This window comes from Pterocles gutturalis, unplaced genomic scaffold, assembly GCF_000699245.1.
Source record: "Pterocles gutturalis isolate BGI_N339 unplaced genomic scaffold, ASM69924v1 scaffold3437, whole genome shotgun sequence".
NCBI lineage: Eukaryota > Metazoa > Chordata > Aves > Pterocliformes > Pteroclidae > Pterocles > Pterocles gutturalis.
In genome coordinates, this window is record NW_010115068.1 from 36,165 (window position 1) to 54,409 (window position 18,245).

The 18,245-nt window shown below is 37.8% G+C and overlaps 1 protein-coding gene across 1 annotated transcript in view; it reads left to right on the plus strand.

Moving 5' to 3' along the window:
• Positions 1-18,245, plus strand: part of LOC104462882 (vacuolar protein sorting-associated protein 13B-like) — a gene marked incomplete at its 5' end in the record, with an annotated part of 112,291 nt that overhangs the window by 22,828 nt on the left and 71,218 nt on the right. Inside the window, 3 exons of the mRNA XM_010075026.1 lie at positions 10,353-10,552; positions 13,907-14,114; positions 14,450-14,634. Coding sequence (XP_010073328.1) covers positions 10,353-10,552; positions 13,907-14,114; positions 14,450-14,634 — 593 coding nt within the window. The remainder of the gene's footprint in view (positions 1-10,352; positions 10,553-13,906; positions 14,115-14,449; positions 14,635-18,245) is intronic.

Consider the following 18,245-nt stretch of genomic DNA (forward strand, 5'->3'; position numbering starts at 1 on the left):
CAGAAAGCACTGCAACTGAGTAAAATAATGTCCTTTAAATAGTTCTAGTTTTCCTTCTGGGTAATAATCCTCTTTCCTTCCATCGCTTCCCCTCTACCGTTTATGCATTATCCATCCCATGGCACATTATGGTGTCCACAGCAAGCTTCGATATATCAAAGCCAAGCCCGTTCCGTCACTGTACTATAAAGCAATTTGGCAAACTCAGCTGTGTATATCGCTTACCCTGGAGGTTTTCATCCTCCCAGAAGGAGGACGTACCTTGCACATTAAGCCTCAGAAACATTCTGCTACAAAATTCTATTTCTTAATTCTAATGGCATTCTGAGGACGGCGATCTTTATTTTTCGTGTCGCAAGCTATCTGTGAATCTTCGGGATGTTTGTCGTCTGGCAGGCATTGCTGAGTAAAGCAATACTGACGCTGAATCTAATGAAAATGGAAATTAGTTATCCTATATGAAGAACTTTCATCAGCAGACAGTAAATAGACATTAACAGCCTCTTCACATTTTTCCCAGTTAAAGTTGCCTTATCTCTGCTTTTTGAAAAGAAAAATACGCATGCATGAGGTTTTGCATGCTGTTGTGATTGTGCAATAAATTGTTTGAGGTTTCAAGAAGTGCAAAAGACACTTTCACAAAACTGATTGAAACTGTCAAAAAAAATATTTTCATAAATTGCTTGGATTTTGATTGAAAATTGTTAATTTGAAATTAAAATGCTGATAGAAACCACTGTGGAAGTTATAGCTTCAGGAAGGCAGTGTGGGGGAAATGGTATTATAAATTTATGTTAAAAATACTTTAGAAGAATACCGCAGTTCCTAACTAGGTTCATTTTATTATTGTAAAGAAATGATGCAAGCTAACTCAGTTAAAAAAAAAAAAAAATAGTGTAGTAGCCGTGTCTTGGGAGCAAGGAGTATTTAAATATGTCAGTTCTTCACTACTTTTCTTTTTACAAAAGGTTTTATAGATATACCTTTTGAGCTGAACAGGGTTAATGTCAGATATTTTTTTTACAGAATGAAACTAATACACAAATACTTCACTGTGTCTTTGATTTTACAGTCAAATAACTATTGTGACCATCTGCAGCAGCTGCATTTTACGAATTATTTGCTGAACCAAACTAAGCGCAATGACAAAAGTAGTCATCTCAGATGTACTGTTAAAGCAGAGGAAGAAAAAGGAGCATTGCCTGCCTTTCGTACAGTATGGCCATCTGCTGTACAGATGTTATTGTATAGAATGACTTCAGATACAATAATTGTAGAAAATTTTCATTAAAACCTCAACAATTTGCACTTGTTTACTTGAATCTGCATAACTCCCCAGTGAGACTACACAATACGCTTGGGGTTTCTTTGGTTCTCACTAGCTTTTGCTTTGATCCTTTTTGATGTGCTGACTTTAATAAACATAGTTAAAAACACTGTTCGAAACCATCATGGAAAAAACTACAAAGGAACAATTATAGCAGTAGAAACTCCTCTAATCCCTTACTTACGCAAAGCTATTTTTAGGGAAATATGTTTTTTTACACAGTTTATGTGGCAGTGTTTTACAAACAGTGTAAACGACTCCTTTTCCGGATGAGTTTTAATGTAGGAGATGAAGTCGCTTTGTAAGGAATCCTATTTGCTAGGAATTATTTAGCTAAAAAATCTCGCAAGAATGGATTGTCGGCATTTTTCCTCTCTCATAGGGGGAAAACAAAAGTGCGTGACCTTGTGTAGTGCTTTGATTTTTTTTTAGCTGAAATTAAGAAATAAGCTTGCCATATAACTTTTTTTTTTTTAATTATCAGTTTTCCCTCTAGACTTTCTTGGTTTAATCATGGAAGCTAAAGGCCTTCTGTTTTAAGTTTTCTTCTTAACTTCTTATGAAAGTAAAAAGATGTAGCTTCTGAAAAACAGAGGGGCTAATTACTTGAATTATTTCACTTCTAACAAAATAAATTGGAAGTGTTGAATGCTCACATTACAGTTGGATCAAATTAAAACACCTCTATTTCTACATATCCTGCTGCACTGTTATATGACTCCAAACCTTTAGTCTGTCAAGGGACTTCATTTTTTGGACACTTTTCATGTTTTAATACAACAGTTACTTATAACAACATGGTTACTATTTCTGCTAGAATACTTATGTTCTCCTCTCTACTTACAGTGAAATCCCAAGTATTTTTGGTTTTAGTAAAGTAATACTATTGTAGAATGTGACACAGTGTATTGTCAAAAAGCAAACCAAAATAAAATCCCTCTTCCAAAAAAAAAGATATTATTAATTTTACTTTAGAAGAGTCTACCAGTATAGTTTTTCTCTACCCTTAAAGGCAGGAGTTTGTCATAGTGATGTTAAATAAAATAATTATCTGTACTCATTTTATGTTTTGTGGCTTAGAGTTACAAGTTAAAGCTTGTACCCATTTCTTATGAGCAAATAACAAACATGTAGCTCATTTTTGCTAGCTTATTTGAATTATTGATGAAAACCCCAAGTTCAAGAACTCTCATTAGACCTGGTTCAGTGATTTTTCTCGGTCGTCTGAAGTGACATCTTCTAGAGCTCTAGCTGGGTACCCAGTCAGATTTGAGATTACTGGAGGTGTGTCGCTCACTCCAGAACAGTCACATGCCATTAAAGTTGAAATAATTTTTAGCAATAAATATGAGGAAATAGAATGCATTTCTAAACATAGGACTTGCAGTTAATTTAGGTTTGGTGTTGAAATTAGCACTACCTACCTGCCAAAAGAACAGATAAATGAGAGAAGTTGAGGACCGTACTCTCCCCAGAGTGAAAGGCAGTAAGAAGCCCGTAGCCTCTCGGTGGAGCCTTATTTTGCTCTGGCTGGACACAGGAGGGAAGTCTTGCTGTTCAGTGTCTGAACTGAGAGAGTTACAGACATAAAATATTCCAAAGAGCATAGACAGAATTCCCCAGCCCTTCGTCCTGTATGCACAAATGATTACTTTAGCATATAAAAAAGGGAAAAAAATAGGCACTAGTTGAGCTTATGATAATTACAAGTATTTTTACTAAACCTGAAAGAAATTACATACTTAGGATACTTTACAGAAATATTAAAAATTAAATACAGCTATTAATTGGTGTAGAGCAAAGACCAAACTTCATTTTGGAATTAACTGACTCTCTTGAGAAAACTCTGCTAAGGCGTAGTCATAGCCTTTGGATGCTGCAGATATGCACGTTAGCCCATGGGGAAATAAAACATTAAATTAGATATGACTACCTAAAATAATATGCAGCAGTAACAAGCCATTTACAACACCCAGAAGACCTTTGTTACTTTTAGAAAGAAATATAAACTCTTTCCAACACTTGAACAATAGGAAATTAATTCTTTGTCAGTAGAAGCCAGAGGACAAACTAAATATTTAAATGACCACTGAGGATTGAGGTGGAAGTGCAGCTTGTAGACAGCTATACAAATCACTAACAAACCTTAATGAATATTGGGTGTGGGCATCAGGGTCCTGTCAGATTTGACACCGTGTCCCAAGTAGCTTAAACCCAACACTCAAGAAAAGGTGGAGACCTCATCAGGTCTCTAACATCTGGCATTTTATTTGTCATTTGGCATACCCTGCAAGCGCAAAAGAAAGAGTAAAAGGGGATTATCCTGACAATGAAATGAGTTACTGAATCTTGTGATAATGAAAAGCAGAAGAATTCTAATTCCTTTCTATAGTCCCTGAGGTGGAGGTGCGTTTATAGTTCTGCAGGAGTATAATGGAGGAGGAAAGAACAGATGGCCCAAAATCCATGAAACAAGACACCACTTAATCCCAGGACTGAGTACCACTATTAATCCTGGTCAGATTCCCTACTGGTACTTTGTAACAGGGTTCAGAATTGCTACTGATGAACTAGCACATTAACTCAGGGGAAAAAAAAAAAAAGAAAAAAAAAGTTAGTTGTAGGTTGTTGGTTCAAGAGTGTGCACTAATTTCGTAGAACTGCATTTACAGTTGAAATAACTTGACTTTAAAAAGTAGACTCCAAATGAAATTCGATTCAGAACAAAGAGGGTTGAGTTTTTAATCTCTTCAGCTTTTATTGTGAAAGTAACTGTGTAATTTTTTTGAGAATGGAAGTCATTTTGTTATGTGGATCCCAGTGCTATATGTGGCAGTTTTAGGTGATACAGCATTTTCATGGTAGTCAGGTCTATAGAATATTTACATTCATGAAGAAATATATATAACAGTGAAAGCTGAATGTTTTCTTTGTACATTTTGTGCTTTCTCTGCAATTCCTCCAGTTCAGTCTACATTTTGCAGTGTGAAGTACAAACACAGAGATTAGGCGTTATTGCCCATTTTAAGCACCTGTTCCGTAAGTTTAAATTGTTGATGTACCGGCAACACGTTTCTTCTTTTTCTCTGACAATAATATTTTCTGTGGGATGAGTTGACCACCTTGCTGGCCAAACAGAAGATGCAATTCCATAGGAAGTGTAGGTTAGTGTGGCTGCAGGTTTCCACGCTCTGCCTCGCACTAGCCCACTCGGTTGAGTCAGGGCACTGATCTGTCTGAAAACTAACCCAACAGGAAAGAAAGGTTTCCAGCAAGATCGTGTCCTTCAGCTGGTGCACTGGACAGGTACACTTTAGTGACCATGCTGGCACAAAAGGGAACTCGAAGAAGTATATAAGGGAGGGAGGGGGAGGAAGAACTGAAGGGAGGAGAAGGTTGGAAGATAGGAGCTTGGACCTGGACCGGCCTTAATTCTGGAGAACCACATCCCAAGAGTGCAAGGAAACCTGTTCGGTTTGTGTGGCCTGGGTATATCTGTCAAGCCTTGGACTTTCACAGGCATAAGTCGCTGTGTTATAGGGCCTCAAAGAGCTTGGGTGCTGCCAGGCACTATCCTGGGGATGGTTTATTTATAAAGAAAAGTTACCCTCTAGTTCATGGACTATTTAGTTTATAAAAGCAGTTGAAATCCAGTGAAGCAAGGATAGAGCAGAGGAGCAAGACACCGAAGCTTTAATTCTAATTCAGCCTTGTGGCAATTATGTAGGGCTATGTTTTGAGTGTTATCCAGTATTTTGTAATGCTTCATTTACTGTGCAACCATTCAGTGTCTGGTTTTTCAGTAGTGCTAAGTATCTACAACTTCATAAATCAGTGATGGTTGTAGGTACCAGCTATCTCCTGGAAATAAACCAAAGTTTTTAACCAACTGCCTAAAATTAAGGTGTGAAAATACTTTTTTTTTTTTAAATTGAAGAACCCCTCCATGACCATCAGCAAAGCTGGTGGAAGAATGTTTAGTCACTTCTTTGAAAACTGCTGGTATCTGAAAAGAAAATGTTTATAATACAAGAACCAGGTATTACTCATGTCAGTATAGCACTCAGTTTTGAAAGCTGGACCCACAGATGCAAAATGAACACTTTTTGTTTTTCTCCATTCTGCATTTTTCTCCACTTAATTAGAATAAGATAGGGCGATATAGAGCTTTACAAATATATTCTAAACTATTGTATACCCAAAGACAGCCTTGACCAAAAATGAAAATCCCTTTAGAGCCTAACTTTCATATATCTTTGATCAGACATCGTAAAATCCAAAATTACCAAATCAACAAGTGAATTGAGATTTTTTTCAGCTATTTAGTATGCAACAGTGTAATGAACATGATGTACCTGCCCAGTTATTCTTTAAGGGAGATGAGTTCATTTCAAACAGATAACCATCTCTGACTTCTCTTCTGATTCATCACTGACCTGAACTCCGTTTGAACCTTGTTAGACACAAAACAAGCAGGATTCCTGGCCTGAGCTATAAAATATAATTAAGCCCTTTTGAAATGATGTGTAAAAGAACATAGCTTTACCCCCACTATAACTACTACCACCACCACAACCAATAAAGTTAAATCAAGCACTGCCTGTAATGGATTAAAATAATAAATGTTCCTGGATTTTAGTGTTTGAAGTATTTGAAGAAAACAGGCTCCCAGCAGCCAGGACTGCTGAATGCATGGGGACATTTATTGGTGACGGATTCAAGGGTTTGGCCTGTTTAAGATCATTACTTTCTGTTTACCGTGTGTTACATATCTCATGTTTTTACAGAGCCCACTTGTGTCCCCATGTGATGCTGAAAAACTCTCTTTCGCTAAAGAATAGTTAATTCCTAATGTGTAAATATTGTCCTCCTGGGGAGAATGAAATGATAAGAAAGAAATCATAAGATTCAGCTCGACACTAATGAGAAATCCAGTGCAGTCAGTGGATTGTTAACTCCTGGAAAACTGTCCTTTACTACATCTCACCATTTGTTTGCTACTGCTGTTTCCAGACTTGAATAAATTGCATGACTTTTAAATTAACTGCAGTATTTCCCCCCGTAATTATTTTCACAGGTTTGTTACCCTTTCCTCTCAGAAGCTGCTTTGTAGAGGATACCTGTCAACAGGGCAGAGTAACTGTAGTATAAGTACTCATTACATGATTGTCTGAAGTTTTTCTTAAGAAAAATCATGTAGATAATGGTATCAATATATTGGGTGTAATAACATACTTACATATTCAAAGCTGTCTTAGTATCTTTGGCAACTTCAGCTACTGAAGCTGCAAATATGAAGAGTGAGTGCTCAGAAGCGAATATCACAGATTATCACCTTAGTAACGTGTGACATTAAAGCAGAAGGTTGTAAGGAAAACCCCTGGCTAATTACCCTTCAGCAGCCAGATTGGGTATCTGCCGCCTAGCCAGGGAGGGCCCGTGGGAGAACCTGGGCTTCTTCCTTGGAGTGCACCACGATCCTTTGGGTGGGAATGCAGGCTGCCGGCTGCTGCGGTCGCCCACGTCCACCTTGCCCAGTCCGAACCAGCATGGCAGGCTCTGTGCTCTGGGACGGTCTTGCCTCTGAACAGCTGCAAACTCAAAAGCAATGTTCTTCTTAGAGCTATAGTTTATAGCAAAGCTACTAGCCTCCAAGAGGCTTATCAAAAGATAGCTCAACTATAGTCCGTTTGCTGTATTTGTTATAATATGCATGTTTCCATTTTCTTAAAACTCTTTTCACGTATAGAATTTTGCCAGTTAAAGTCATTCTCTGTGTTGTATTAGGTGACAGTGCAGTGAACCAGAGGATTTGCAGCTATCTAAAGAGCAAATGCACAGGGCATAACAGAAGGAAAAAACCTTGTGCTACAGTTCTTCGTTTCATTTCGAGATGAATCAAATGTCAGTACTTGGAAATGTTTTTGAAAACAGAAAGTCCATAACTAATGTCGAAACATTGTATCTCCCTTTGTCTGTGAACCAGGAAAAATAACAGAAATCTTTTTAACACCTGTTTTGCCGAAACACTAAGTGATGGTTACTGTAAAGGCAAGGGTTGTTTCGATGTATTTGCTGCGTCTATTAAAACGGGGCAGCTCTTTTTTTCTATACACAGAAAGATTTTTTGCACACAGGGCAGCTTAACAAACGTGGAGCTTCCTGTTATTGGTAAAAGCTAGTATGACTGTTATAGTTCTATGTAAACTCTAATGTAACTATATTTATATATATATTTATACTAGGCTACTAAGATTCTATGAGATGTCTTTGTGTTAGCATAAATCAAGTCTCTACTGACTAAGAAAAGATGTTAGAATCTCAAAGCAAATATCTTGTAAATTTTCTCTACTCTTCCCTTGTATTGATCTCCATCTTTAATTTCTGAGCACGTTAATTTCTTGACATTACTAAGAACATACTAGCTTTCTCCAAAGCCTCGTATGTTATTTCCAACTGTATGAAAATACCTGGCCGTTCCTTTTGAGCACGTGTCATAAAGGTAATCCTTCCAAGGGTGTGCGGAAGCACGGTGACAATGGTATTCAGCCTAGTGAGTGTGGCAGCATATTGCAGATCTATTGTGTGTCTGGGTGGAGCCTGACAATGGAGGGCTGGCAGCACTTTTTAAACACTGTCCAAAGCAAGTGCTTCATATTTATTAGTCTCCTGGAGGAGTATTTTAGACATCATGAAGTTATTTGTTCCTAGAAGTAAATTATTGCACGTACTGAAAAGTGTGTTGGTGTTCATGAGCAATAATCCAAACAGAGCAAGTTAACTTTTACATATCACAACAATCGTTTATGAAGATATATTACTTCTGTGTGGTGCCATCTCAAGTTCACTTCGAATGGAGGCTTTGATTTAATCTGTTTAAACTGACGTTAGAATTCTACAATAGAAGTTTGTGAGAGATACATGAAAGGGCTGACTGAAAACAGTGTGTGGGAGGGAAAAAACCAGAGGAGAATTATATTGCATCTTTACCTTTCTGAGATCATTGCTTTAGTCATAGGAAAACAACTTCACTAACTGAGCATATATTTGAATGTTAGTATGGCATTTAGCAACCTTAAAATAAGCTCCCTTCTAGTGCACGCTGGTATTTCTTTACTCCCTTCCCTTAGGCTGTGAGATAATGTCTTTTCTAATGTCATGCTTTTCAGATTTCCTTAGTAATGGTACCCCATTGAAGCTTCTCTCAGGCCTTGAGATATTTTTATTTACTAGTGCTCTTTAGGGTTTATGCATACTTGCTGATCTTCATTTGTTTTCTTTAAGCTTCCTCAAGACATCACTTTGTGCAAGTTTGTCTGAATGCTCTCTGTGTTCTTTTTGCTGAATGATCAGTTCTGTTTCTAAGCCATTGGATATTGTGTTTTCTTTGTACTTTGTGGAGCTGAGATGACAACAGAAAAAGACTGTAAAGCATAATCCTTCCAAGTGTAACCCTAGTGAAAGAAAACATAAATAAATCCACTTGGTCGTTGGGTGATGAGCAGTTGCACTATGTATCATTTGTTTGTATATTTTTATGTTATTTTTACTATTATTATTATCGTCATTATTTACAGTTTAATTGTAGTTTAGAGCGAGCGGCTGTGTGGTGTTTGCTGCTAGCTGAGTTGATTAAACCATGACAACTCTAAACTGCTCAGGGAAGAGATTCTTCTTGTTTGTGGTTCCTACTTGGGTTGAATACAATTCAATGCCATTATCACTATGGGGACTGTTGGACCACCTTCGTAATGGATGCTGGCTTAAAAAAAAAAACACAATATATTTCCTTCCATTGCATAAAATATTTCTTGGTATTATAGAATGATAACTCCCAGGATGCAGACAGAATTATTTTTCTTTCTGAATTCTAAGAGAGATTCATAGGAGAAGTTTTACTGCATGTATTCAAAACAGTGAGGGTGGGGGGGGTGGGACTTTTCTACTAGCAAAGGCATGAAAATATAAAATGGAACTGTACCTTGGAACATCTGTATATAAGCTTTAGGTGTTTTGTAACCTTTTGGCTTTTGTAAATATCCAGTTTCATTAGAAAAATAAGCTGTGGGCATTATAAAGTATGGTGACATTCAATATTGCGAGTGTTGAGTCCAAGTGTGAGCACCAGAAGAGAAAAAAGTTAACCCGACCTCAGATGTAGTCCTTTTCATGTAAATATACAAAAGAAATAGAGACATATTAAGTATGGTCTGTTTTATTAAACAGTGATTTGCTGTAAGTGAAATTCACAGGAGATGTGACATTTAGGTGGTGTTTCTTTCCTAAAAATGTTTGTGTCTTTAATGAGAGTACATAAGTTCTGTCATAAATCTAACCTGCCATTGTCATTTTTATGTTTTATTAAGCTATGTACAGTGCAAATGGTTGTGATTTGAAAAGTTTAGATTAAACTGGCTTTTTGCTAATCACACATTATACATTCTGACTAACAATAATTGTTTTGAATTATTTCAATGCAAACATTACCCTTGCTCTCTTGCTAAGCACTCCAAAGTCTAGCACGGCAGTATTTTATAATAACTAACCTGAACAAAAACAGAGAGAATTGTTCAAAATAGCTATTTCCTATCAGTTTAAAATATAATCAAGTGAAGCATCTGTTCTTGTTCTTAATATACTCTTTTGAAAAAAAAAAAAATTCATAGTTTAATGAAAAATGTCTCTTCTCATAAACCTTAAAATACTCACACATGTAAAAAGTCGTAATGTTTTGGCAAATAGTTCTTTGTAAGGAATGTGCATGGGACATACCTGCTCCATCACTGCAACTCTGTGTAAAGCATGCTCAATAGTGTCAGAAGAGCAAGCTAAGAAAAAAAAAAAAAAATCACAATTCTGGTGGCCCAACTGTGATGCTCCTGCTTGGAGAGGAGAGCGATTGTCCACACAAGTGTTTCCATGAACATCAGTGGGACTACTTGTGTGAGTAATTGCTTCCAGGCACAGATTCCCAGGCTCATGGTAAATGACAATTCATGAATTGTCTCTCTCTCTCTCTTTTTAGGAATCCATGGATCATCTTTTGTCCTGGACATAAAAGATTTCCTGCTTAAAACAAGTCTCAAAGAAAGAGCCAGATCTCTGATGGGCCCTTTTTGCTGCTCTGTGAATATGGAAGCCAAGTGGTGTAAGCACAGTGGTGATCCTGGCCCAGAGCAATCCATTCCAAAAATATACATCGATTGGAGAGGAGGCCTGCTGCAGGTCTGTATAAGATGCTTACGGTTCTGTTGTTGAGTGGGACTGGCTTTGGATGATTAAAATTTCATAAATAATTTGTATGGAAGCTTGTAAAGCTTTGCAGCCTACAGCAGTTTGTTGGGTTGGGGTTCTTGGCTTCTTTGGTTTGGGTGGTTTTTATTTTACCTTTTAAAATATCTCTTCTTTCATGTTAAACTGTTGATTGAAAAATTGTGTACATTGTTTTGGTGTTGTTTTTTTTTTTTTTTAATGCTCCTTAAGCTGTGTATTGTAGCTGTATGTGTGTGTTCCCTTAAAACTGCTGGATCAAATTACTAACACTTAGTATCTATGACCCTGTTCTGATGTGTGCGTGTGTTTGTCTGTCCATGAGCTACGTGTCTGTAGTGCCTACGGGTAGCTTTAAGAAATACGTGTCCTTTCTTTTTAAACTTACACCAGTTTCTCAGGGGAGTAATTATAAACTGTTGTTTGTAGCAATTAATACTCAGTTTTCCATGCTATCCTCTGCTGTTTGGAAGTGCCCGCAACTTGAAACCAGTCCAAGAAGCATGGGAGTTCTTGAAATGAAAAATAGATTCTGTGAGGCTTAAACAAGTAGGCTTTAAGATATGCCTTGTTTTAATTATTTTGATTGTAGTATCTATACACACCAAATGTTTTAAAATACATATATATATCAAGCATATAAAACACAAAAAGGAAATTTTGATGTTTAATCATGTCATTAGGTCTTTTCCCAGAACTGACATTAGAAGTTCCTAAAACCACAGCACTGGAAATAGGGCTAACTGAATGATGCAAATTTTTAAAAATTACATCTTAATGAATAAATGAAGTCAGTTTGTTTCTCTGCTTCTTTTTTATTTGTTTTTCACAGGTACTTGGCTGACTACCTCTACATGTTGTTAATAATAAAAGGCTTATTTGTTGGGTTTTTTTTCCAAAATTTTGGGGTTTTAGCAAGGACAAGAAAAAGTTCTATAAATCTGAGAAAGCCATTTATTGTTAGAATATACACTGCGCTAATTAGCTTTTGCAAAAAAACAATTGAACATTTGGTCAGGCAGAATAGATTTGAGAATGCTGACAAAAGCATTAACAATTCTGTTTCAAATTAGTTTATTTATGGCTAATGATTTTACCAGCTCTAAACATGACCTCATCTTCTACCACTGTTAATTTGTATTGCAGCAGAGCCTAGAGAGCTTATGTGAAATTGGTGCCTCATCTGTGAATATTGTAGTAGGAGTTCCATGCTCTGGAGCTCCAGCTGCCTAGAAGTAAAATTAATAAAAGTAGGGGAAAAAAGCGTTCGTTCTCCTCCATCAGTGGGAGACTGAGACCCTTGGGATCGGCTTAGGTGACACGGAACTCCTTTGAGGGGGTGCTAGACCAAGTGTGGGACTCTGAGCCTGGAGATACTCTAGAAACTGGAGTCGGAATGCACTGAATTAGGGAGGTGACCTGGGCAGCCCAGGACTATTTAGCTCAGGACTGGCTGTAAGAGGGTCTTCAGAGAATCATAGAATGGTTTAGGTTGGAAAGGACCTTAAAGATCATCTAGTTCCACCCCCCCGCCATGGGCAGGGACACCCTCCACTAGCCCAGGTTGCCCAAAGCCTCATCCAGCCTGGCCTTGAACCCCTCCAGGGATGGGGCATCCACAGCTGCTCTGGGCCCCCTGGGCCACTGCCTCACCACCCTCACAGGGAAAAATTTCTTCCTAATGTCTAGTCATCTAAATCTCCCCTCTTTCAGCTTAAAGCCATTCCCCCTTGCCCTGTCACTCCACCCCCTGATGCAGAGTCCCTCCCCATCTCTCCTGTAGCCCCCTTTCAGCACTGGAAGCTGCTCTAAGGTCTCCCCGGAGCCTTCTCTTCTCCAGGCTGAACAACCCCAACTCTCTCAGCCTGTCCTCATACGGGAGGTGCTCCAGCCCTCTGATCTTTTTTGTGGCCCTCCTCTGGGCTCACTCCAACAGGTCCATGGCCTTCTCATGTCAGGCCCCCAGAGCTGGATGCAATACTCCAGGTGGGGTCTCACGAGAGCAGAGCAGAGGGGGAGAATCCCCTCCCTCAACCTGCTGGTCACACTTCTCTTGATGCAGCCCAGGACATGGCTGGCTTTCTGAGCTGCAAGCGCACACTGCCGGCTCGTGTTCAGTTTCTCATTGACCAGAACCGCCAGGTCCTCCTCAGAGCTGCTCTCAATCTATTTTCCTCCCAGCCTGTGTTTGTGGGTGGAGAATGGATCTTGGTTTATTCCATAGGCACACATGTAGATGCAGGGGAGGGCACAGCTTCGTTCTTCATGGCTGTACTACACTCTCTAGGCATCTTTTGATCTTTTTTCATATTTAAACATTGGTATTCCCCAGTGAAAAAATTTGCGCTACTCTTTGTGTCCACACCTGACTTATTTACTTTACTCCTACCCTTACCATGGACATTTAAGTTACTGTTGGTGAATTTTATTTCATCCCACACTGGTTCTAATTTTTATTCCTTTACTAATTGTGAGTTTCTTCCTTGTCTTCCCTGTTGCTGCTGGGCCCACTTGTGCACATGAAGACTTGACCCCGTTAACGTGATTCTCTCAAAGAGGAGTTTGGTTTGAGAAAAGCAGTGCTGCTTGCCAAAGCTCGGAGAGAGGAACGTCTACTTGCCTTTTATTTTGCTATAAATTGTCTGTATCTTCTGGACTTTGAATACCAGTTTTTCTTAGATATTTTTCTAAATTTCTGTTTTAAACTTCAAAAAACTTTAAACTTTTAAACCTTACTCTGAGAACTTGCAGCACATCCGAATCATCTGCTGTATATGCTCGATGTTTGTGCTTGAAATGATCGTTCATATATCTTTCTAGTCATCTTTGCTGTGCCACTTAGTTTTTTAATGCATTGCAGAATTCCACTTTTGGAGCAACATGCTCTTTGAACAGTTTGAACGTTGCATCTTTAAGGATTTTTTTGTCATATCTTAACCTGCAAAATCTGTGACTAGTCCCAATGTTCCATACTGCGCTCAGCTGTAAGCTCTTGGGTATCACTTTTAAGTTCTGTGATCTTCTAGGCAGCATCAGGATCAATTGTAAGTGGTAAGAATTAATGCTCTCCTTCGAATGATGAAAAGAACAAGTTTGCCAAATGGTTTTGTAGTGATTTCTTTTTATTCCTGTTCTTTATTTTCACACTAAGGATACGTAGGAGCAATTAAGGTATAAGTAGAGCAGGCTGAAAGCCATATAAAGTTCCTGTTGTCTTGGGGAGATTTTTTCATTCAAAAATTTCTGAATATTTGTATGTAACTGTTTTGTCTTTTCTCTTTCTTTACTTTTTTCTTCTGCTTTTTAAAGGTTTTCTGGGGTCAAGAGCATTTAAACTGTTTAGTCCTTCTCCAGGAGCTTCTACAGCAGTACCTCACTAAAAAGGGCAGGGTACAGACATTGATGTGTGAACGTACACACCCTACTTGTTTTTCTACGGAAAGGAATCTGGCCTCCAAAACTGAGCATACCTCAGATGATCTGAGAACAGGCCTGTTCCAGTATATACAAGATGCAGGTAAGAACATTATTGCTCTTTTATTTTTTTTTTTAATTATAAAGTTAAATACAGTAATTACCTATTAAAGATTACTTGCCTCTTACAATGAATACTTTACTTTTTTTTTTTGGAAAAGCAGTTGAAAAGACATCTGCTAGAATGAAAAAAAAAAAAAAAAGACTTTTTGATTTCTTTCCATTAAGCTGTAATCTTTTAAAAGTCAGGGAAATTGCTTTTTTATTTTCTCTCCTTTTGATCCTGACGGGTTTATTTTTAACTACTTTGGTTTCATAAACCAGCATGTTTCTTTCTAGAAATTATGTAACAGATTATAGCTTTCTTTCATTTGACAGAAGCACAAAAACTGCCCAGTGCCTATGAAGTTGTGTTTTACAATGAAACTGAGGATAGTCCAGGAATGATGTTGTGGAGATATCCAGAACCCAGAGTGCTCACTCTCGTAAGAATTAACCCAGTTCCTTTTAATACCACTGAAGACCCAGATATTAGCACTGCTGACCTTGGAGATGTTCTTCAGGTGGGTAATGGGAGTTTTCCACTTTCATTAACAAAATAAAACATTTGTGCTCTGAAGTGAATGTTTTCAAACTTAGGTTTATTAAAAATGAGCACAAAATAAATGTCAGGAGCTCTGTAAAACAATAGGAGGTAAATTCCATGGCTTGAGCACATCTTTGGTTTTAAAGCTACTTGTCCAAACATTTTAACCACTTACCTGTAGAGTTTTTCCATGACGTAATAAGCTATAGCCAAATTTATCAGTTCTGGTGTGCAAGCATGCAGTTTTTATTCTGTCTTCCTGTGATTTCATCCATCAGTCTTTACTTCAAGACCTCATTTCATTTGAAATAAAAACACGTGAGGAAAGACCTGCTCTGAAATTGCCCAGATTCAGTGGAAATTCATTGAACTAAAATCTCCAGTCCGGCCATCCTCTCCTGTGTCTGTGATGGCAGATGGCCGTGCTTCTTCAGAGGGTTAGAGAGAAAGGATCTATTTTCTCTCATTTTGCTTTGAGGGGGTTGAAGTGGGCTGTCCAGTTTGACTGTGTGAGATCATGGAGCTGCCCTTCAAAGGGAGGCTGAGTGCTGCAGCTGCGTGACTCTGTGCCCCAAAAATAAACCACGCCTCACGATTGCACTGGTCCTTAACTACGAGAATTTTTACTTTTTAAAATACACAATCAGGTAGTTACATTCTCTCCTGTCTAGTGTAATTCATCCTTATAAATTGACTTGTGTACCTATTTTTGATTTTTGCTCATTTTTAATTTTGTTAATATCAGTTTGGTTTTTGTATTACAAATTGGATCTGACATTTTTTTTTTACTTTGAATCTGCTTGTTAATCAGAATAGTGTTGTGAGTCAATGGAAATAAATATCTCACAATTCTTCCTATTTGTTCAGAAATGTTGAATTATATTTCATTATTGCTATAACTTTAAAAAGTGCTTTTAAAATTGAATTATACACCAATATGCTTTGAGTTATGGATAAGTAGGATAATCTTCCTCAGATAAATGGTATAATGTTATTACCATGCACATACTGTTAGTGAGATCATGTAAGTGTCCTGCCAATTTCTTTGCCCTCTGGACGGCCAAATGTCAGCTCCTTTCAGTTATATGAAAATTAAAATTAAATGGAAAAGAATCAGCTCCACTTGGCATGAGGTTTGAATCAAAGATCAAAATCCTGTTATTGTATGCTGTCTTGATGACCCTCTTAGGTTGCTGTGAAAGCCAACAATTTGCCTTCTTTCAGGATGGCATTTTCATTTCAGATTATTTCATTTCAGAGCACAGCACACCAAGTTTTTGGCATAATTACCTTAAGCTCTGATTATAGATAGCAGACATCATGAACAGAATGATGTGCTCATGTGATAATATGACCCTGTACAGGGGGATATCGGTTCTTCAAGTGGGCGTATGCAGCTGGACTTCGAGTAGCACACCTGCTCTGCTGCTTTTTGCTTCCATGCTGCAGCCTAGAGAAGGGAAGGTAGTTGCAATTCTCTTTCATTTCCTCTGTGATTGCCTTGGACAGTAAGATAGAAAGAGGGAAGCGCTGGGCTACCAGTGTTGAGGTTCTGTCACCTTCTACTGGTCTTCATGTAATTCTTCAGATTTGCATTTAATCTTGTACATCGACCACAGAGAACTGTTTCCATCAGTCTCGTTTTAAGGTCAAGCATCCCTGTATAGCTTCCCTCCATGATGCTTTTCGCTGTGACAAAACTCGTTCCTTAACGTCTGTCAATTTTAGGATTAATTAATTCTTGGTAAGTTTTCTATTACTACCTTGGGCTTTCAATTGCAAGGGAATACATTAAAGATATCAGCCAAATAAGGGACATCTATTCAAAAACTGTGCTCTTGGGCACATGGAGTGCTAGGGACGTCTATTCAAAAAACTGTGCTCTTGGGCACATGGAGTGCAGAAAAGCCTAGAAGAGGATCCACATTTTGATAACGGGCCATGAATTTTGGCAGTAGCTGTTGCCTGGTTCTAGGTGGTGATTTATCCCATTTTCCAGAAATGGCCATGCACCTACAGAGAGCTCTCTGCACAGTGAAGACAAACAGCCATTTTAAACATGGACAAGATGCATTTTTTTATTAGTATAACATAGATATGTGGGTGGAATCGGTAATACAGAGTTGATTTTCAAAATCTTTAGGTAAACTGCATTTACCAAATACTAATCTCAAACGTTACGTTCTGATTTAAATTAGTCAGGAGGCCTTTCATCAGCTCCACCTTTTTCCCTGTATGGATGTACATCTTTTTCTTAAGATACTGTGTATTTAGTGCATATGGAAAATTCACAAAATATAAAGAGAAAAAAGACAAAACAACAGTTTTATTCACTTCTTGATATGAAACATTAGAGGAACATCTGCAAGCCAAAGACTTCAGCTTTTTTGGAAAAAAAATGATCTAAATTTAAAGACAGTAATGATATCAAAGTATATTAAAAATATATTTTAAAAACTTTCCCAGGATTCTGTGTATCTTCAGATGCTAGGAGGACCCATAATGTCAACAGCTGTGTTACCAGCTCCCCTGAATCCTTTACTTCACATAAATCCAGGCAAAGGTGCGCTTCTGTAGTTTGTCCTGAATTAAAAGTTTGCCAGTTGAATGTTCTTTCTTTCCAAGTAGATTGCTGTGACATTTCATCTGGCTTTCTATCTTTGTTAAACTTCTTTTGGCATATCATTTTAATCACGGGTAGGTTTTAGAAGTCTTTTTGGTTTTCTAGCTATTCTTCAAATTCCTGGAACTTGGAAAAACCTTCACCATAAAGAGAGGTTTTGGGGATTTTTTTGAGGTTGTGTGTTGTCTGCTGCAGCCAAAGAATAAATGAACAGCTTCAGGTTATGAGAGTTGATATGAACGATATTTTTTCTGTAAAACCTTACCTTGCTGCTATTTCTAGATTGTCCCAAGAGCTTATTTTCTTGTACTTTTGCTTCTGTTGTTGCGAAGGTAAGCAGTTTCCCTCGTCAAGTTTCTAAAACTTTTCTTTTTTACAATCCCAACATTATTGCTTTTATTTGTGGAGGGAAAAGGTAGAACTGATGTTTCTGCCATGGCATCACGTGTTGCATTTTCTTTAGTGATTTAAAACAGAAGTTTGATCTATTTGTTTGAAAGAAGTGAGGGAGAATCCTAGATGCACTTGCAAGAAACTACATCAGGATTGTATTTCTTTTGGGAGATTGAGAGTATCTGAACTGGTTCTTCCTGTTTACCGGACACTGCAGGCCCTTTGTATTTAATTTGTGATCCCTCATTGCCCCATTTTCACATGCTACAAATATTCTTTTAGTCTATGTGATTCACCATTTTTTCAGATAACTAGTATTTGATGAAACACCTTTAGGCTTCCCTGGTACCTCTTCTTAATTTTTTAAGGAGCTCCTGTCCAGTGACATAAGGTGTTTCTTATCCTCAGGTACTAAAGCCCGCGTATCTCCAGCATAATTTCTAGCCCTTTTTGACCTGGAGACCTTTTCTTATTTTACTCCCTTTGTGTCTACATCACTACCCAGATCTTTTCTGAATATACCTTCTCAAGACTGTATTAAAGTTGATATATTAGTATTTGTAAGTTCTTAC